At 43.1% G+C, this 17037-nt stretch overlaps 1 protein-coding gene across 1 annotated transcript in view; it reads right to left on the minus strand.

The window, feature by feature from the left end:
• Nucleotides 1–4417: 4417 nt before the first annotated feature.
• The window catches only part of NR4A3 (nuclear receptor subfamily 4 group A member 3), a 31974-nt gene continuing 19354 nt past the window's right edge, over nt 4418–17037 (minus strand). The window contains exon 8 of the mRNA XM_064150092.1: nt 4418–7467. Coding sequence (XP_064006162.1) covers nt 7205–7467 — 263 coding nt within the window. The 3' untranslated portion in view covers nt 4418–7204. The remainder of the gene's footprint in view (nt 7468–17037) is intronic.

The following is a 17037-nucleotide window of genomic DNA, read 5'->3' on the forward strand; positions in this document are numbered from 1 at the left end:
TGACAAGCAGGACTGGGGAAGTGATTGTCAACTGTACTCAGCACTGGTGGGGCCACACCTCCCATACTGTGTTTGGTTTTGAGCCCTTCCTTACAAGAACGCTGAGTTGCTGGAGCATGTCCAGAGAAGGGCAGCAAAGCTGCTGGAGGATCTAGAGCACAGGTCTTAGGGGGAGCGACTGAGGGAACTGGGGTTGTTCAGCCTGGAGAAAAGGAGGCTGAGGAGAGACTTCATTGCTCTCTACAGCTACCTGAAAGGAGGTTGTAGTGAGGTGGGTGCTGGTCTCTTCTCTCAATTACCGAGTGATAGGAGGAGAGGATATGGCCTGAATTTGTGCCAGGGGAGATAGTAGGAAAATTTTCTTCACTGAATAGTTAGGCATTGGAATAGGCTGCCCAGGGAGGTGTTGGAGTCACAGTCCCCAGAGGGAATATAGAAGATATGTAGATGTGTCACTTAGAGACATAATTTAGTGGTGGATGTGGCAGTTATGGGTTGGTCTTGATGACCTTAAAGGTCTGTTTCAACCTAAATCATTCTAGGAAAATGCAAAATGATGAAGAAAAATGACATGTTTTTTCCTCATCATCTTGTCTCTTGCATGACTTTTGAATCTTGTACTTGACATTAAAGTAGTTCCATTACACATGTGTAAGTATCTTGCCATATACATAATATCTATACACATCTGCAATTCTACCCTTTAAAGAAAATCCTTGCTTTTGTGAGTTTAGGTCAGAAACTTGGTCTTGACAGACTTTCACAGACATGTCACAATTTCATGTATTCAAATTTCTTCTGTAACCAAAGGCAGGCAGAATTATTCAGTATTATGAACACAAAATGTGCTCTGGTGGCCAAGGCCACTGCTGTTCTTGGGTGTACTAGAAGTGCTGTGGTTAAGCAGGTTGAGAGAGGTTCTCCTACTCCTCTACTCTGCCCTGGTGAGCCCACATTTGGAATACTGTGTTTGGTTCTGGGACCCTTAGTTCAATAAGAACAGGGAGCTGCTTGATAGAGTCCAGCACAGAGACACAAAAATGAATAGGGGGATGGAACATCTTCCTTATGAGGAGAGACTGAGGGAGCTGGGGCTCTGCTGCTTGGAGAGGAGGAGACTGAGTGGTGACCTCATCAATGTCTATAAATATGTAAAGGGCAAGTGCAACCAGCAATAGAACAAGGGGACACAGTCTCAAGTTGTGCTGGAGGAGGTATAGGCTGGATGTTAGGAGGAAGTTCTTCACAGAGAGAGTGATTTGCATTGGAATGGGCTGCCCAGGGAGGTGGTGGAGTTGCCGTCCCTGGAGGCGTCCAAGAAAAGCCTGGCTGAGGCACTTAGTGCCATGGTCTAGTTGACTGGATAGGGCTGGGTGCTAGGTTGGCCTGGATGATCTTGGAGGTCTCTTCCAACCTGGTTGATTCTATGATTCTAAGGGGAGGGAGTCAGGCTCTTCCTGGTGATGTCCAAAGATAGGACAAGGGGACATGGGTGGAAGTTGAGGCATAGGAAGTTCCATGTAAACATGGGGAAGAATTCTTTCCCTGTGGGGGTGGCAGAACACTGGAACAGGCTGCCCAGGGGGATTGTAGAGCCTTCTTCTCTGGAGATTTTCGAAACTCACCTGGATGTGTTCCTGTGTGATCTGATATAGACGATCCTGCTCTGGTAGGGAGGGTTGGACTGGATGAGCTTTCGAGGTTCCTTCCAACCCCTAACTTTCTGTGATTCTGTGAAAAACAAAGGTGCCTAATGTTAAAAAAAAGAAAATAGAAGAAAAATTACTTTTTTTCTTTTTTAATATGATAAAAAAAGTTCCTTTTTCTTTTATCTGACAAATCACCGTGTTGGTAATTCTCACAAATGTCTGGAAAGCTGCCTTTTGCTGCTAAGAATATGGTTAACTGACTCCCCATTTCTTCACTTACTGCAGCAGTAGTTTGGCACTTTAAGAAAGTTAATTTCTGTCAATGGGTAATTACTGTTTCATCCATATTTTGCAGTACTCCTAGTGGTTGGTTCCATTAATTTGATAGAGAATGGCTAAATGCCTCTTTTCTAAATACAGCTGAGTTTGTATCACAGCTCAGTGCCAAAACAGGTGACTGACCAGGGTTTAAAATTGTCTCATGGAAGACTCACACATGCAGGGCAAACAAGATCAGTCTGAATACGTGGGTTATTTTGAATTTTTCAATGCTTTTAACTTTTTTGCATAAAGATTGGTGCAGTAGCAGCATAAATTGCCCAAGGAAAGAAAGGGAGAAGGAAGTAAGAGCATTCACTGGACTTTAGGTCAGAAAACAGAAGGTTTTATTCCCAGCTCTATGTGGTATGCCCTTGGACAAGGCACTGCCCTCCTGTTTTTCCTGTGTTGTTCCTCTTTTTCTTGTCTTTGTGGCCTGGAGCTTCTCCTGGGAGGATATTGGAGGTGCTAATTAGGGTAGCTAGCAAAAATGGGGTCTTGATCTCTATTGTGGCCTCTAGGTGTTGCTATAATACAAATAATTAATCAGCAGACGTGTTTCCTAGGGGCCACAGAGGGAGTTGCCAGTTCTTTGTCAAGAGACGTGATTCATTTTATACAATTAAACCTCTCTCTTCCCCTCTTCTCTGCAACATAACTGCAATTTTAGCTTTGTATGCTGGACAAGTAAACCTAGACGTGAAAAGTAAAAATAGGAAAGCTGTAGAAAGAGATTTGACTCTCCTCTAATTAAAGCTGCTCATTTTGAGGTGCCTGAGTGCCAGCTTCTCCTTCGAGGATGGCCTCGACTAGAGGAACCCACTATTGCATTCCTGACTCAGCCCAACCTTCCACTTCCATAAACAATTATCAGGCATCATATCTCTTTGCAAGGACTCTGCTACCTGATGTGGTTCAAGAGTGTAAGCACATAAGGCACCCATAGGACCCAAGTGTAGATCATCTCTATCAGGACACACTTCTGTTCTAATGTCTAAGAACACAATTTAATTGTCCTGTGAGTAACTACCAGTTGAGATACTTAGGAATTTAGTGAGGATAAGCTTTGTCTCGTAGGGTGAAAGTTCAGACCTTTGTGCAGGTTGGTCACCCAATTGGCATGCTTTACCTGACAGAAGACAGTGATGCAAAATTCATTGCCATTATCATAAATGATTCTAAGACTCAGAGTTTAAATTTTAAAAGAAGGTGTGGCTGTTGGAGCAAGATTTCTAGCTCAGACATAAAAGAATGACAGAGAAACTTACAAGTGGAAGCTCCGAGTGGAGAGGTGAACATTCTAGGGGTAGGTCATATAGTGGCAATGGTGGGTAAGTTAATATAGTTTCATTGGAGCATCAAGAGCTTTATGTCTGGAAGCACAGCTTGTACCTTCCCCATTCCTGCTTCTGCTGTGTCTGCTGCTGTCTTCCCCCAGCCCTGTTTTGGCTGCTGCTGCTTTTGCTGCTTTGTCACTGCTTGACCCCCTTCCCCATCTTCCTTAAGGTTATTACATTTTCTGTAGTAGCTTATTCTCCTTATCCTGTTAAACTATAAGAAATACAATTTCATTTTTCCTGACCTTCCAAAAATCGATGTTGTAGTGAGTTTACCGGGGGAGGGATCTGCCCTAACCTGGGTCATACCGTGTAGAAAAAAAGCAACAAATAATCTGGAAGAATTGAGCAACCTTTTTAGTCACATTTGCAAAGGAGCTGCCAATCCTGCCACCTGCCGCAGCACATCGTTTGATGTAACCTCCAGCCGAGCAGTTGCTGCAGAGGCTTTCGCAGAGGTGTGCTGGAGCCACCAGTACTTATGGCGATAGCTGAAATAGTGGCAGATGCTTCTCAAGATGCATTTGCAGCCAGTTTTGCCTGCTAAGGGATAATTGATCCCTCTTGCAAAGCAGAGGCACAGGAAGGAGAGGAACTGGATGCACGTTTAAAGAAAGTGCTGCAGGTGCCTGCTGGAGCAATGTCTCACCATGATTTACTGACACAAAGGAGTGGGAGGTGGAATGAGAGCTTTGCCCTCTTTCTACCTGGACAAGGATGCTGCAGAACCATGAGCCCTACAGCCACCCCCTCCCTCACTTACGGTTGCCATCATCTGTGAGTTCTCTACAATCCCTTCCTGGCATGGAGAAAGCAGAGTGAGTGACAAGCAGTCTCTGCTCTGGTCCATATGTAGTTCAACCACATGACAACCGTGGTGCAGCTCTTAATACATAAGAGATTGCAGAACTAGTTCCTGCAGGTCTTACTGTAATAAAAGCTATTTTAATCAAAAGATTAGCCATTTAATTGCCAGTGTCCTTAAGCATGCTTGACCAATTTTTTCCACTTTTAAGACCCAAGTAGACATTTTTTTTTTTAATGTTTTATAAATGATAAAAAATTCACATCAGATTTCAACAGCATGAAATGTACTTATTCAACACACATGGGGCCTCTGGAAAAAATGTTATTCAATTTAATAATTTTAATTTACATTGTATATGTACAAGAGCATTTCTTTCAACCCACAGGTTAACACCACCAAAAAGGAGGAGGGAAAAAAAAAAAGATAAAGAAAAAAAGTACTGTGGTTAGAGGAGTGAAGAAACTCTTGAAACACTGTTGTCTGAAATAGAAGCAAGGCACTCTCCCTTAACACCTGATATATTCCTGAATTCTGCCTGGAAAAAGGCATGTTCACACTGAGAGAGCTCTAAGAAAAGTAAGATAATTTATTCTCCATCGACTCTTTCTGTTATCACTGTGACCTGTCACTGGTTGTACTCTAGGATGAGTCTGTGTATTGAAGTTGACATGAAGGACGATTCCACAGATGACGGGATTTGGGAGAGTATCACAGTTAAGACTATCTATGGAAGACTGGAGGACACCAGCTACGTGAATTCTCACATGGGGCTCTGGACCTGCTACCTCCCACTCACATTCCACTCAATAAATAAACCTTGCTCAAAAAAAGAAAGCGATTTCACCTTACTATGCTGATTCGCTTGAAAATTCTTTGTAAGGGCTAACTTGCAAGGGGCACCTGCAAGCCCTCTTCTGGCTGGTGCTCAGCACCTGGAAGGATTTGTCCCTAGATAAAAGTGATTTCTCAAGGGCCCTTGTGTCTTACACAAGGAGACAAAAGTAAACATACTTTTGGATTTTGTGTCTGTATGTTTTTGTATGTGCACATGTGTGTGAATGTGTGTGTATATATATATATATATACACTTATATATATATATTCAGTATATACAAAAGCAAATTCAGTCAAAATATATTTGTCTTGCTGGTCAGGCTCGTTACAGCAACCTACAAGAAACATTAGCATCTCTGATATTTAATTATGCTATTATGTTTGCACATAAGCTTAAAAGTCAATACAAAAAGCAATACTTCTCCAAATATTATCTGCAGGTAAACCGGAAATATTAACTATAGTGATTAGAAGTCTGTTTCCTTATTGTCACTACTATAAATCTTGATATAAGAATAATTTTTTCATAAAAGCACATCCAAACATAGTAAGTGATAAAATACCAGATTACTATTTGAAAACCATACAGTGACTCGATATCTGGGTTATCCTTTGCAGCAATTAGGCAATTCATTTGGCATCTGTTTGATTGTATAATTTAATTTCCATATAAACAGCATAGTTTAAAAAAAGACAAAAAGCTAGAATGTTTAAAGCTAACAAAAAAAAAAAAAAAATACAGTGACATCAGGTTGACATTCAAAAATTCCCTTAGCAAAATGACCAACAAAATTTTGACTCGATACAGTGCATATAAAGTTTGTTGTTTTTTTTTTCTTTTCCTTTTCTTTAGAACTAAACTCCTTAAATATTATTTGAATTTAGCAAAACAGGAGCAAAATTTTAATATCAAAGTGCTAAACAGTACTGCCTTAGAAGTCACTGCAAATAAACTGTAAAATAACTCTGCTTGTGATTTGACAGGTATTTTATATACAAATGGTTAAGAAAAAGACAGGCGCGCGCACACACACGCACACACACGCACACAAACATAGGTATATACATATATATATATACACCTTATATATATGTATATAGTTCTCCAACTGGTGCATCTGAGTCAGTGTGAACACCCCATTTTAGTTGATCCTGTGTAACAGGGCTCCCAGGAGCTGGCAGTCGTTGCAATAAATACAGGCAAAGCCGTTACGATATACCATGCATACAAACGTTTATACAAATAAAGACACTATGCAACAAATCCGTTCATATTAATATGGCATCAAACAGTATAAACATACAAAAAGGAGTACGAACACGGAATGTTTGAACGCAGCCCACTAAACCCTTCCTAGCACTTACATTCATACTATTTTACAAGACTTGCTTGCTCTGGAAAACCATCCTCTGTCTGCTTACTAACTAGTTAAAAGCCTAAAACTGGACGATCCCTGATGCTGACCCTGTGTGCTCCAATCACTACTTGCTTGGATTTCCTTAGCTGAGGAACAACTGAGCCGCAGCTGCTCCTGTGTCTTCCACATACATTTGTCAATAAGTCACGCTACATGGAATCAAGTTTGGAAAACTCTGTCAGGTAAGTTAGTGCATGTAATTTTCTCATTTGATTTCTTCCGTTTGTTGTCATAGTAAAATAAATTAGTTAATAAACGAGACTTAGTAAGACAGCACTTTAAAAAAATTGCACTTGAACGTGGGAGCTAACAGCCATTGTCATTTTGCTATATTTGATTGGTAGGAAATGTTCAATTGAATGTACTTTGCTAAAAAAGTGAATTTTCTTTTAGATTGTGCTGATGTATGTGCCCTTGATGCAGGAAGTATGCTAAAGGTATCCTCACAAAACACATACTACCCTGGCAAACAACTATTTGCTGTTCTTGTTTATCAAACACAGCTTCTACAATTTTACTCCTCATACACCATGAGGCATTAAACAACAGGTTTAGAACAGTCATGTTAACCTTTTACTGCTGCTGGGATAGCATTGTCCAAAAGTGCCATAATAGCCATTTAAAAAACCCAAATCACACAAAAGAAAAACAAAGAACACAACCCCAAACCAGTAAGCCAGTAAGTTTCAGGCCTCGAGTTGTAAGGACAAAGCGCCAGAAAAGACTTCATTTTAGACTCGGAGCTGCTTTTCTGTTAAGTGAGGGCAGAAACGTTAGCTGTAAGTCACGATCCATTTGCCTGCTCTGGTGGGCGTTTGCCTTTCAGGAGGGGGGTTTGACTCAGAAAGGTAAGGTGTCCAGAAACAGCCTGTCGATAACGGAAGGGGCTGGCACCAAATCTTCCAGTTTCAGGTAAAAGATGCGCTGCAGTCCCAGTGTGCAGAGAGAACGCAGGTCGGCCAGGACACCCAGTACCTTCGGCTCTGCAGACTCGAGCGGTTGTCCTTTGTTTTGGCAACTGAAAGTTAAGTGATCTTTCAAACTGCTTGTGATCTTGTTGCATAGCTCTTCCACTTTCTTTGGTTCTTTTAATCCATGTCGTTCTGCAATGCAAGAGGGGGAAAAAAAAAACCGTCAGCCTCCCTACCATAAACTGAGAGAACTCCTTTACTTTCACTGTAACCCATACCCACACTTGGGTACTCAAAGCAAAAAATCCTCTGAAAGCATAAGATCTCTCAGAACAGTCGGGGTTATACGATGTCACAACCTTTCCTCCACGCAAAACAAGAGGTGGCAACTGCCCTTTTCTCCTTAGCTGCTAAAATAGGTGGCAGAGATGCTCAATTATGACTGAAATTCTAGTACAGGGAGTCCAAGCAGCCTGTGTATCTCACATAATTTTCATGATATGAGACAGAATTAATTGGGTGATTTTCCAGCAAAACTATCACAGGAGGTGTTTTGGAGATTTCCGTGCTTCCCCACCAGTTGTGAATGCTCAATAACTATGGCAACCATTATTTATTCAGTGAATTCAAGTGGCGATCGATATCCTTAGCCAGCTCCATCAGCGCCCAGCCTAGAATTCCACCAGGAATTTGCAGACACTCTAATAAGAAACTAAAGGCACCTTACCACCCTTTGTTTTTTTGATCAGCTGCTGCTTTATAGTTTATTCATCTTTAAAAGGTCTAAGATAAAAGAAGACTGGAAGTGAACTATTTTGCTTTGAGTGAGCAGTGCCTACAGTGAAAAGGCTGCTGGTTTATCCAGCACAAAAATCTCAGCATTCCTTGAAGGAAGACAAGCTGGGGTTCATCCCCCTTCAAACAGCCTTCTTTAATACTACAACAATGTTAAAGCATCCACAGTTTTAAAAGCATAAGTAGAAACAGTTAGATTCATGATTTGTGAAAAGCAGGCTCTTCACAGGTACATGGGGAAATAATTTTGTATTTGCTATCAAGTTTTAGTGTCTAAATTAATATAACAATTCACAAGAATAATCTCAAATGGTTTTGTCATGTTTTGATTTGCCTTTGACTTTGAAATTCATAGATAGACAGAATTGGCTTCATAATAAAGTAAACTTATACATGAAATACAATTATGCCAGGTGGGGCAGTCTAAGAAAATGCAGGTTAAATTAATTTTTATCAACTAGAAATATAAAACCAGTGACAGCAGCAGATGAGGGGCAACAGTGGCAGTTCTCACGTTTGATGCATTTGAAGTCATCTGCCTTCCCTGCCCTCACTTCCATCCCTGCCCACCACAGGTCATTCTGTGCTCACTGCCCCCCAAGTCTTGCTCCTTTACTCCAGAAGTGATGAACAGATACTCTCTCTGTCTGTCCCCTAATGAAAGAGCACAGTTTGCTTCCAGAAGCAGGCATAAGGTCTACAGCAGGCACAGCAGTGCCCTCCTCAAGCATGTACTCCTCGCTGCCTCCTCTTAGACCTGCTTTGGCTAGATGCTCTTGACAAACCAATAAAGCAAAGCAGATGGGATTCAATGAAGGCAGTCAGGAGTGTAAAAGTCTGATTTTGCACCAATACTCACCCATTCTATGCTTTTTTCTCAACTTTATTTACTCAGGCAGAGCTAGCTCCTGAAGAATACTAGCTTGGGATCAGAATCAGATGTCAGTGCAGACATGTATATCTCTGGCCAGAAGCTGCTCTGCTGCTCTACCATTTAACTAGCATCAATCTGTCCTGTTGCTTCAAAGCAACATTCATCCAAGCGGTAACATCTGCTTCAGACATCTTTTTCACCTTGCAGGAATTAAAAACCCTAGGTATGCTAAGTGCCTTGTTTACATTAAAACACAAGGAGCCAATGAATATTTAAAGCCTTTCCAGCAAATGGTGTATGGTGTAATTATGTAAGCCTTAACTATACAGGTCACTGAGAGTAAATACTTAGGGAGATTCTGCCATTAAAAATCTTGGCAGATAAATATTTCATGCAGGTTTGAAAAGCTGTGAGGTTGGGTTTTTAACTGAGAGAATCTGCAGGACATTAATCCTGCAGTCTTTAAAGAGTTCTCATCTTTTTTATTTGTTTTGAGATGATTTTTCTGACTAAGTGAAGGAAACTGAAATACTAGAATGGATCCAAAACCTGACAACAAATTAGCAGAGTACATTTTTAAACCAATGTCTCAGTAAGTGTGTACCTTGCTGCAGAGCGTGGAAAATTATCTCCGGCTCTGGAGCACACAGCAACGTTGTTAACATTTCCAGACAGAACTAAACAGGTTTTGTCTCACACTGACAAGTTCAGAAGGTTTCATGAAGTCTTTGGTGGCTAGCCATGAAACATAACATTGCAAAACACAAAGATTATGATATTAGTAGCCTTGCTTTACATAACAAAATCATGAAATTCAGAATTAAGAGATACTCTGTCCTTAAGCCAGTCTCTGGTGCTACAGTATTAAAGTAGTCTCCAATAAACCTGGCTGTGCTCTCCTGCGTAAATTGCCATGCAGTAGCCTTTGCCACTTGCAGATCTCTATAATGGTAATATCTCGTGAGTGGAGTTGCCTCAGAGATTCACTCTCCAATGCCTAAGACATCCCTTGTGGACCTACCAAAAGTCAAAGCCATCTATGCGAAAGCCCTAGTAAAGGGCACTGCACAAACTGGCACTGCCATCGCAGCCTCTGGTGGTTAGTATACACAGCTAGCTTTTAAAAAACAGCTCCTCTCTTTGGTAGATTTGGGCAGTCTAGGGTCTAATATAGTCAAATATTTACACTTCATAGAGTTCAAATAGCAGGAAACACATCTTCTTGCCTTTTCCACAGAACCAGTTTCATTTGAGCCAAACAAGGCCCACAGTCTTCCTTACTGAATCTGAAAGGAGATGTGTGAAGCACCTGTGGTGCGTGTGTACACTGCTGCAGAAGCTGATGCCCTCTAAACCTTTGCCATCTCCCATAGGATGTTCTTGTCCACACAGGAAGGACCATTCCAATATTTATCCCAATAAGGACAGCTAAAGTGGATAGATTCTTCTCTGATTGAAGAGGTGTGTAAATGTTTCTGCATTCAGACTTCATTGTTCTTAATGACAAGTATAAAAGGCAGGCATAAAGTGAATATAGAACTATCAGCCTTGTGGTTTAGGATACTATTGATTTTTGCATTAAAAATGGTGATTAATGGCAAAGATGCTCTCCATAAACCTGTTAAAATGATTCATCAGAAGCCTTGCCTCTACAGCTCTGCAAACTTAGCAGCTCATCCTAGCAGACCAGACACAGCAACTATCATACACCTTTCCCCTTTCCCCAGGAATCCCAGTGCAATTCTGAGTTACAATTACACTGATCAGCACAATGCTGTCAGAAGAAAAGTAAAAGAGTAGGAAAAGCCATCACCAACTCTGCTAGCCCTTCTGTCCCTAATCTCTGACATGGGCTAGATCACACACCAGGGCTGGGCAGACTCCTGCTTTTGTGAGAAACACCTCTCAAAGAGGGCAGGTACTTTGAAGACCTTGTGCAGCTCAAGGCCCCTTGGGCTGTGCCCTCTGTGCCAAAGTGGGTCAGGTTTAGCCTTAATTCATTCTGAGGTTTCAGTCCAATCAGAAATGCAACAGATTTACACTGCAGGCTTAAAATAGGTCTCTTGATTGTCTCAGTTTGGATATAGTTATCTAATTTTCTCTTCCCCCTTCACAATCTTCTTCCCCTTCTGTAACTCAAATAAACATGAGGCTCAGCTGCCTACAGCTTTCTCCTTGTCTCAAGCACACTCTTAACACAGCAAGGCTGCAACTCAGCAAATCCAGGAGTCTCTTTTCCTGCTTCAGTCTGGCCCATGTTCATCCTGCCTAACCTTCAGACACTTCACAGGGGTGCCCAAGCTAGGAGCACGGACATCCTGAGCTCCTTCACAATTCAGAAGAAGGATGGGCAGCTTTAGAAGTTGATTCATATTTCAGTTGGATGAACCATCCTCTGGTGGGGGCCAGTGTTTCTCCATCAGCTGTGAAAGGTGCCTGAAGTCAGACCAGCTGAATGGCCAGACAGGACATCACAGTTTTCTCCCTCCTTTAAGAAAATCACAACCTAGCACAGAAGCCACTGTTTGCTGTAGGAGGAAAGAGTTCTTGCCTCAGCAAAAGGGTGGGAGGGAAGAAGGAGCAATGAGTACTTCACTTCGATGCTGACAGTATTTCCCTCAGCAAAGTGGTGGGGAGGAAGGCAGACAATGCAATCTGGAGGGTTTTTTTTCTATAACTGGTTCTCCTACACTCCTCCAGTCTACCACCTGCTCATATGTAGACCCAGCACATGAAGCACCCACTCTGGAGGATCCTGGCAACAGGACTGAAGGATATCTGCTGGTGAAGAGTAGGTGAGCCTCTCTTTTGTAGGGGAAGTTGCACAAATTCATGTTCAGAAGGGAACTGCATCAGCCAGACCCTTTTTAGCCAGACCAGACTCTTTACTATTTCTTGGTATGACTACTGGTGCTAAAAATTGTATTTGTAAACTGGAATGGAAACCCCAACAGCAGGAAAATAAACACAAGCTCGTAATTAATTGAAACCTCACAATACTCTTCAGTGTTCTGGTGCCAGTCTAACAAAGCATTAAGAGTGTGAATAAGCCCCATCTATACAGTGGCTCTGGGCTGGTCTGTAACACACTTAAAATAAAACATATGCCAAAAGTGCTTGGCTGAATGAGGGCTAGAATGCTCTGTACTCAGCAGCATCCCACTGAGAGTGTCAAGTGGGCAAAACAATAATATTTTGATGTGGATAGAGAAAGGAAGAAGCAGAGGAGAAAAGAGACTCGAGAGGGAGAGACAAAAAAACAGTAACTGTCTTAGAGCAGGCAGAAATGTGAGGCTAAATTAGAGTGTGCCCTACAGATGATTTGCATTGGAGTCTGTATTTTGACATGGTTGGATACACTGTAAAGCAGAGCATTATAAATGCTCATTTGGGAAGTTAAGAAAACATTTTCTACAATAGGCTGAGCTAATACCTAGTCTAATCTGCACTATCCAGTCCAGCATGGAGTGGTTATGCAGGAGCGCTTGTGATCTGTGCTACACACTACACTGAGAGAAATCATTCATGTAGAGCTAAACTACAGGCAGACCTTGTCTTAAGATGACCAGTGTTTCCTTTCCATGTTATATTCATGTATATCCCAACAGAATAAGTGATCCAAAGAAAAAGAACAAGACAGAAGTAATTTCTTGCTTTCATGGGGATGTGGGATGGGTGTCATGTGTCGTTTCTTAACTATTTTCTTCTAGCTGATGCTCAGAGTGCCACTGGTGTGCCCTGGAGGAAGTTCTGCCCAGCCCTTCTTAACCAACTGAAGGAAGTAAAAAAAGAGAAGAGAGACAGAGAGAGGAAGATCCTAAAGGAGTACCTTAAAGATAAAAGAGGTGCTTTGGCATTGCAGAGTTTTAGGTTAACTGTTTGCAAGCCACCCACAATAAACCAAAAGCCACTTCTTTCCTTCTGGGTGCCCTTTCAGGCTCATGGCCTGTCTGGCAGGACTTCAGAATTCAGCAGCAATCCGACACAATGCTTTTACTTTAGATGCTTGAGCGTGTCCAGAGAAGGGCGACGAGGCTGGTGAGAGGCCTTGAGCACAGCCCTACGAGGAGAGGCTGAGGGAGCTGGGATTGGTTAGCCTGGAGAAGAGGAGGCTCAGGGGAGACCTTATTGCTGTCTACAACTACCTGAGGGGTGGTTGTGGCCAGGAGGAGGTTGCTCTCTTCTCTCAGGTGGCCAGCACCAGAACGAGAGGACACAGCCTCAAGCTACACCAGGGGAAATTTAGGCTGGAGGTGAGGAGAAAGTTCTTCACTGAGAGAGTCATTGGACACTGGAATGGGCTGCCCGGGGAGGTGGTGGAGTCGCCATCCCTGGGGCTGTTCAAGGCAGGATTGGATGTGGCACTTGGTGCCATGGTGTAGCCTTGAGCTCTGTGGTAAAGGGTTGGACTTGATCTGTGAGGTCTCTTCCAACCTTGGTGATACTGTGATACTGTGATACTTCTAGGCAACATACTGCAAATTGCCAGGAAACATAAACTTAGCAGGAAAAGCACCAATACATGGACTTTTTGATTCCAAATATCACAGAATATTTTCCTGTTTCTGTTGTGCATAGCTTTAGTTTTACTGAAAGCAAGCAGTGAATGAGCCAGCCTTGTGATCCTCACTAGGTCTCCCACTGTTCCCTTCAAAATTACTAAACAGAGCAAATGGTCATACCTGCCTATAACCACGAGTCCTCTGCTGTGACATGCGACTGTAGCTGAGACAGGACATGGAACCTGGCAGCTCCAAACAAGGCAGCAGTGTTAATTAAAGGGCACTGGCACTACCAAGGCTGTTACTGGGTAGTTGATTTCCAAAACTACACCCCAAAATGAGTGAACAGCCATCAATATCTTAGGACACTGGGAACAGTGGAATGTCTTTTAGACTCCAACATTATCTTTTACCATTTATTCCCCCTTCCTTCACTGGGAAAGAAAGGTTAGTTCTCCCTGTCATCTGGCAGAAGAGAGAGAGAACATGTGAAAGAGAGCAGTGACTTCTCTTGCTGTTGTCCTTCAGCAATACTGCCAATGACTAGTATGCAAGAGAGGTTGTTTCCTAAGAGCACATCTTTCTTTGGGCTGTGAAGAACACTAAGGAAGCCAAGAAAACCACACAGGTCTTTATTCCCTGGAGCTTTTTTTTTACCTGGAGAAACATTTCTTGAAAGCTACCTAAGATGCTGTACAGTACTAAACCAAGCTATAACTATTATAGAACACTGGGCTGTTGTTTTTCTCTTTTTTTTTTTCAGTTGAACCATCAAGTCACAAAAAATTGACTAATGCCAAATAAGAACAGGAGAAATTTGTGTAATAATGAAGACAATTTTGCTCAAGCCAGCATTTTGGGTTTGCAGTGTTGCTATTAGAAGCAAACAACTAGATTTACAAAACAGAGCTTTTCTGCTCCTTCCCATCTTGCTGCCCAATGACATCAATACCCATCTGGGACATGGGAGATACATGATCAGATTCCCCTCCTGGTGGAACAGGACCAGAGACTGGGCTTTGGGTACCCCTCTGAGCACCAGCTTGTCCCCAAAACATCATACATAGCAGCTGTTCTCCAGCCTGTGAAATATGTCAGGTGGCCTCAACACAAAAAACAGTGGCACTCAATAGCCAGATATGCTGTGTGCCTGGAAAAGGTCCTTCTCTCTTGCTCTGACTTACAAATAGTGACTGAACCAGGATTTCCTATCTACCTATTGCCTCCAACAGTCCATTACAGGAGACTAGAACAACTCCTTTAAAGAATGGCACCTAGAACCACTCAGCTCAACCTAAGCCAAACTTCAAAACAATGCTTTAAAATATTCAGCAGATTTCAGATTTCCAAAATTCGTCTTTAGTGTTTTTAATCGTTCAGTGGAACTATCTGAAAACCAGCATGTGGCTTGTCACACTCTCAGAATCACAGAATCATAGAATCATAGAATCAACCAGGTTGGAAGAGACCTCCAAGATCATCCAGACCAACCTAGCACCCAGCCCTATCCACTCAAATAGACCATGGCACTAAGTGCCTCATCCAGGCTTTTCTTAAAGACCCCCAGGGACGGTGCCTCCACCACCTCCCTGGGCAGCCCATTCCAATGCCAATCACTCTCTCTGTGAAGAACTTCTTCCTAATATCCAGCCTATACCTACCCTGGCACAACTTGAGACTGTGTCCCCTTGTTCTATTGCTGGTTGCCTGGGAGAAGAGGCCACCCCCCACCTGGCTACAATGCCCCTTCAGAATCATCTAGTCCAACCCCCCTGCCAGAGCAGGATCACCTAATCCAGAACTGAAGGGAGCAGACAAGATGCCACTTCTCATGAGATGAAGCACCAGAGGCAAATCTCAAGGCTTTCCTGAATATAAAATGTCAACATACTATCACAAAGAATGTCACCAAAAACCCCTGCCCACCAGTATGCTGTGCCACAGAGCTCTCTTAGCCATAATCACCTGCTTTCCTCTTTCATTTTTCCCCACATTAGTTGGTTTATTGTATACAATAAAGTTTGTTTTGTATTGGTTCGGTACATTGTTACACAATACCATCTAGCTTCAGGTGAGCACATTTCTGGGTGAGCCTCTAAATCAGCAAGCTGCCCTTGGAGATCTGAAACCTATGACTATAAATCACTAGACACAAGAGCTTCCAACTCATTTAGATCACAGTATCACAGTATCATCAGGGTTGGAAGAGACCTCACAGATCATCAAGTCCAACCCTTTACCACAGAGCTCAAGGCTAGACCATGGCACCAAGTGCCACGTCCAATCCTGCCTTGAACAGCTCCAGGGACGGCGACTCCACCACCTCCCCGGGCAGCCCATTCCAGTGTCCAATGACTCTCTCAGTGAAGAACTTTCTCCTCACCTCGAGCCTAAATTTCCCCTGGTGCAGCCTGAGGCTGTGTCCTCTTGTTCTGGTGCTGGCCACCTGAGAGAAGAGAGCAACCTCCTCCTGGCCACAACCTCCCCTCAGGTAGTTGCAGACAGCAATAAGGTCACCCCTGAGCCTCCTCTTCTCCAGGCTAAACAATCCCAGCTCCCTCAGCCTCTCCTCATAGGGCTGTGCTCAAGGCCTCTCACCAGCCTCGTCGCCCTTCTCTGGACACGCTCAAGCATCTCAATGTCCCTCCTAAACTGGGGGGCCCAGAACTGAACCCAGTACTCAAGGTGTGGTCTAACCAGTGCAGAGTACAGGGGCAGAATGACCTCCCTGCTCCTGCTGACCACACCATTCCTGATGCAGGCCACGATGCCACTGGCTCTCTTGGCCACCTGGGCACACTGCTGGCTCATGTTCAGGCGGGTATCAATCAGCACCCCCAGATCCCTCTCTGTCTGGCTGCTCTCCAGCCACTCCGACCCCAGCCTGTATCTCTGCATGGGGTTGTTGTGGCCAAAGTGCAGCACCCTGCACTTGGAGCTATTGAACACCATCCCCTTGGACTCTGCCCATCTGTCCAGGCGGTCAAGGTCCCGCTGCAGAGCCCTTCTGCCCTCCAACTCAGTCACATCTGCCCCCAACTTGCCAATGACTGACTCCAAGATCACACGAAAGAGCAAGTCCTTAGGAGCAAGTTGGCAGAGATATACAAAACAATAAACACAAAACTACATTAAGCACTGTCTCATACAGATAAGAAAACCAAGAAAAGCTTGACAAATACAGAAGCCCTTCAAGCCTTTATGGACAGAAATGCTCTCCTTCTTAAAGGCAACAGTCACTTCCACTTGTTTAGAAACTTTGGGAATAGCAGCACTACATAGCCAGCTGCTGGAAGGGTTATTATCAAGGAAATGAAGCAATGTGGGGCACTATTAATTAAACAGTTATTCATTATTTCTATGAAATATCTTAGGGTGACCTGAGCCAATCACTGGACAGCTTCGACTCTCTGTGTGAGAGATGGTTTAAACCCAGCCAGCAACTAAGCCCCACACAGCTCTTCCTCACTCCCCTCCCAGTGAAAATGGAGGAGAGAATCAGAAGAGTGAAAACTTGTGGGTTAAGATAAAAACAGTTTAATAGGTAGAGCAAAAGCTGTGCACGCAAGCAAAGCAAAACAAGGAATTCAT

The sequence above is a fragment of the Pogoniulus pusillus genome, chromosome 10 (genome assembly GCF_015220805.1).
Source record: "Pogoniulus pusillus isolate bPogPus1 chromosome 10, bPogPus1.pri, whole genome shotgun sequence".
NCBI classification, from domain to species: domain Eukaryota; kingdom Metazoa; phylum Chordata; class Aves; order Piciformes; family Lybiidae; genus Pogoniulus; species Pogoniulus pusillus.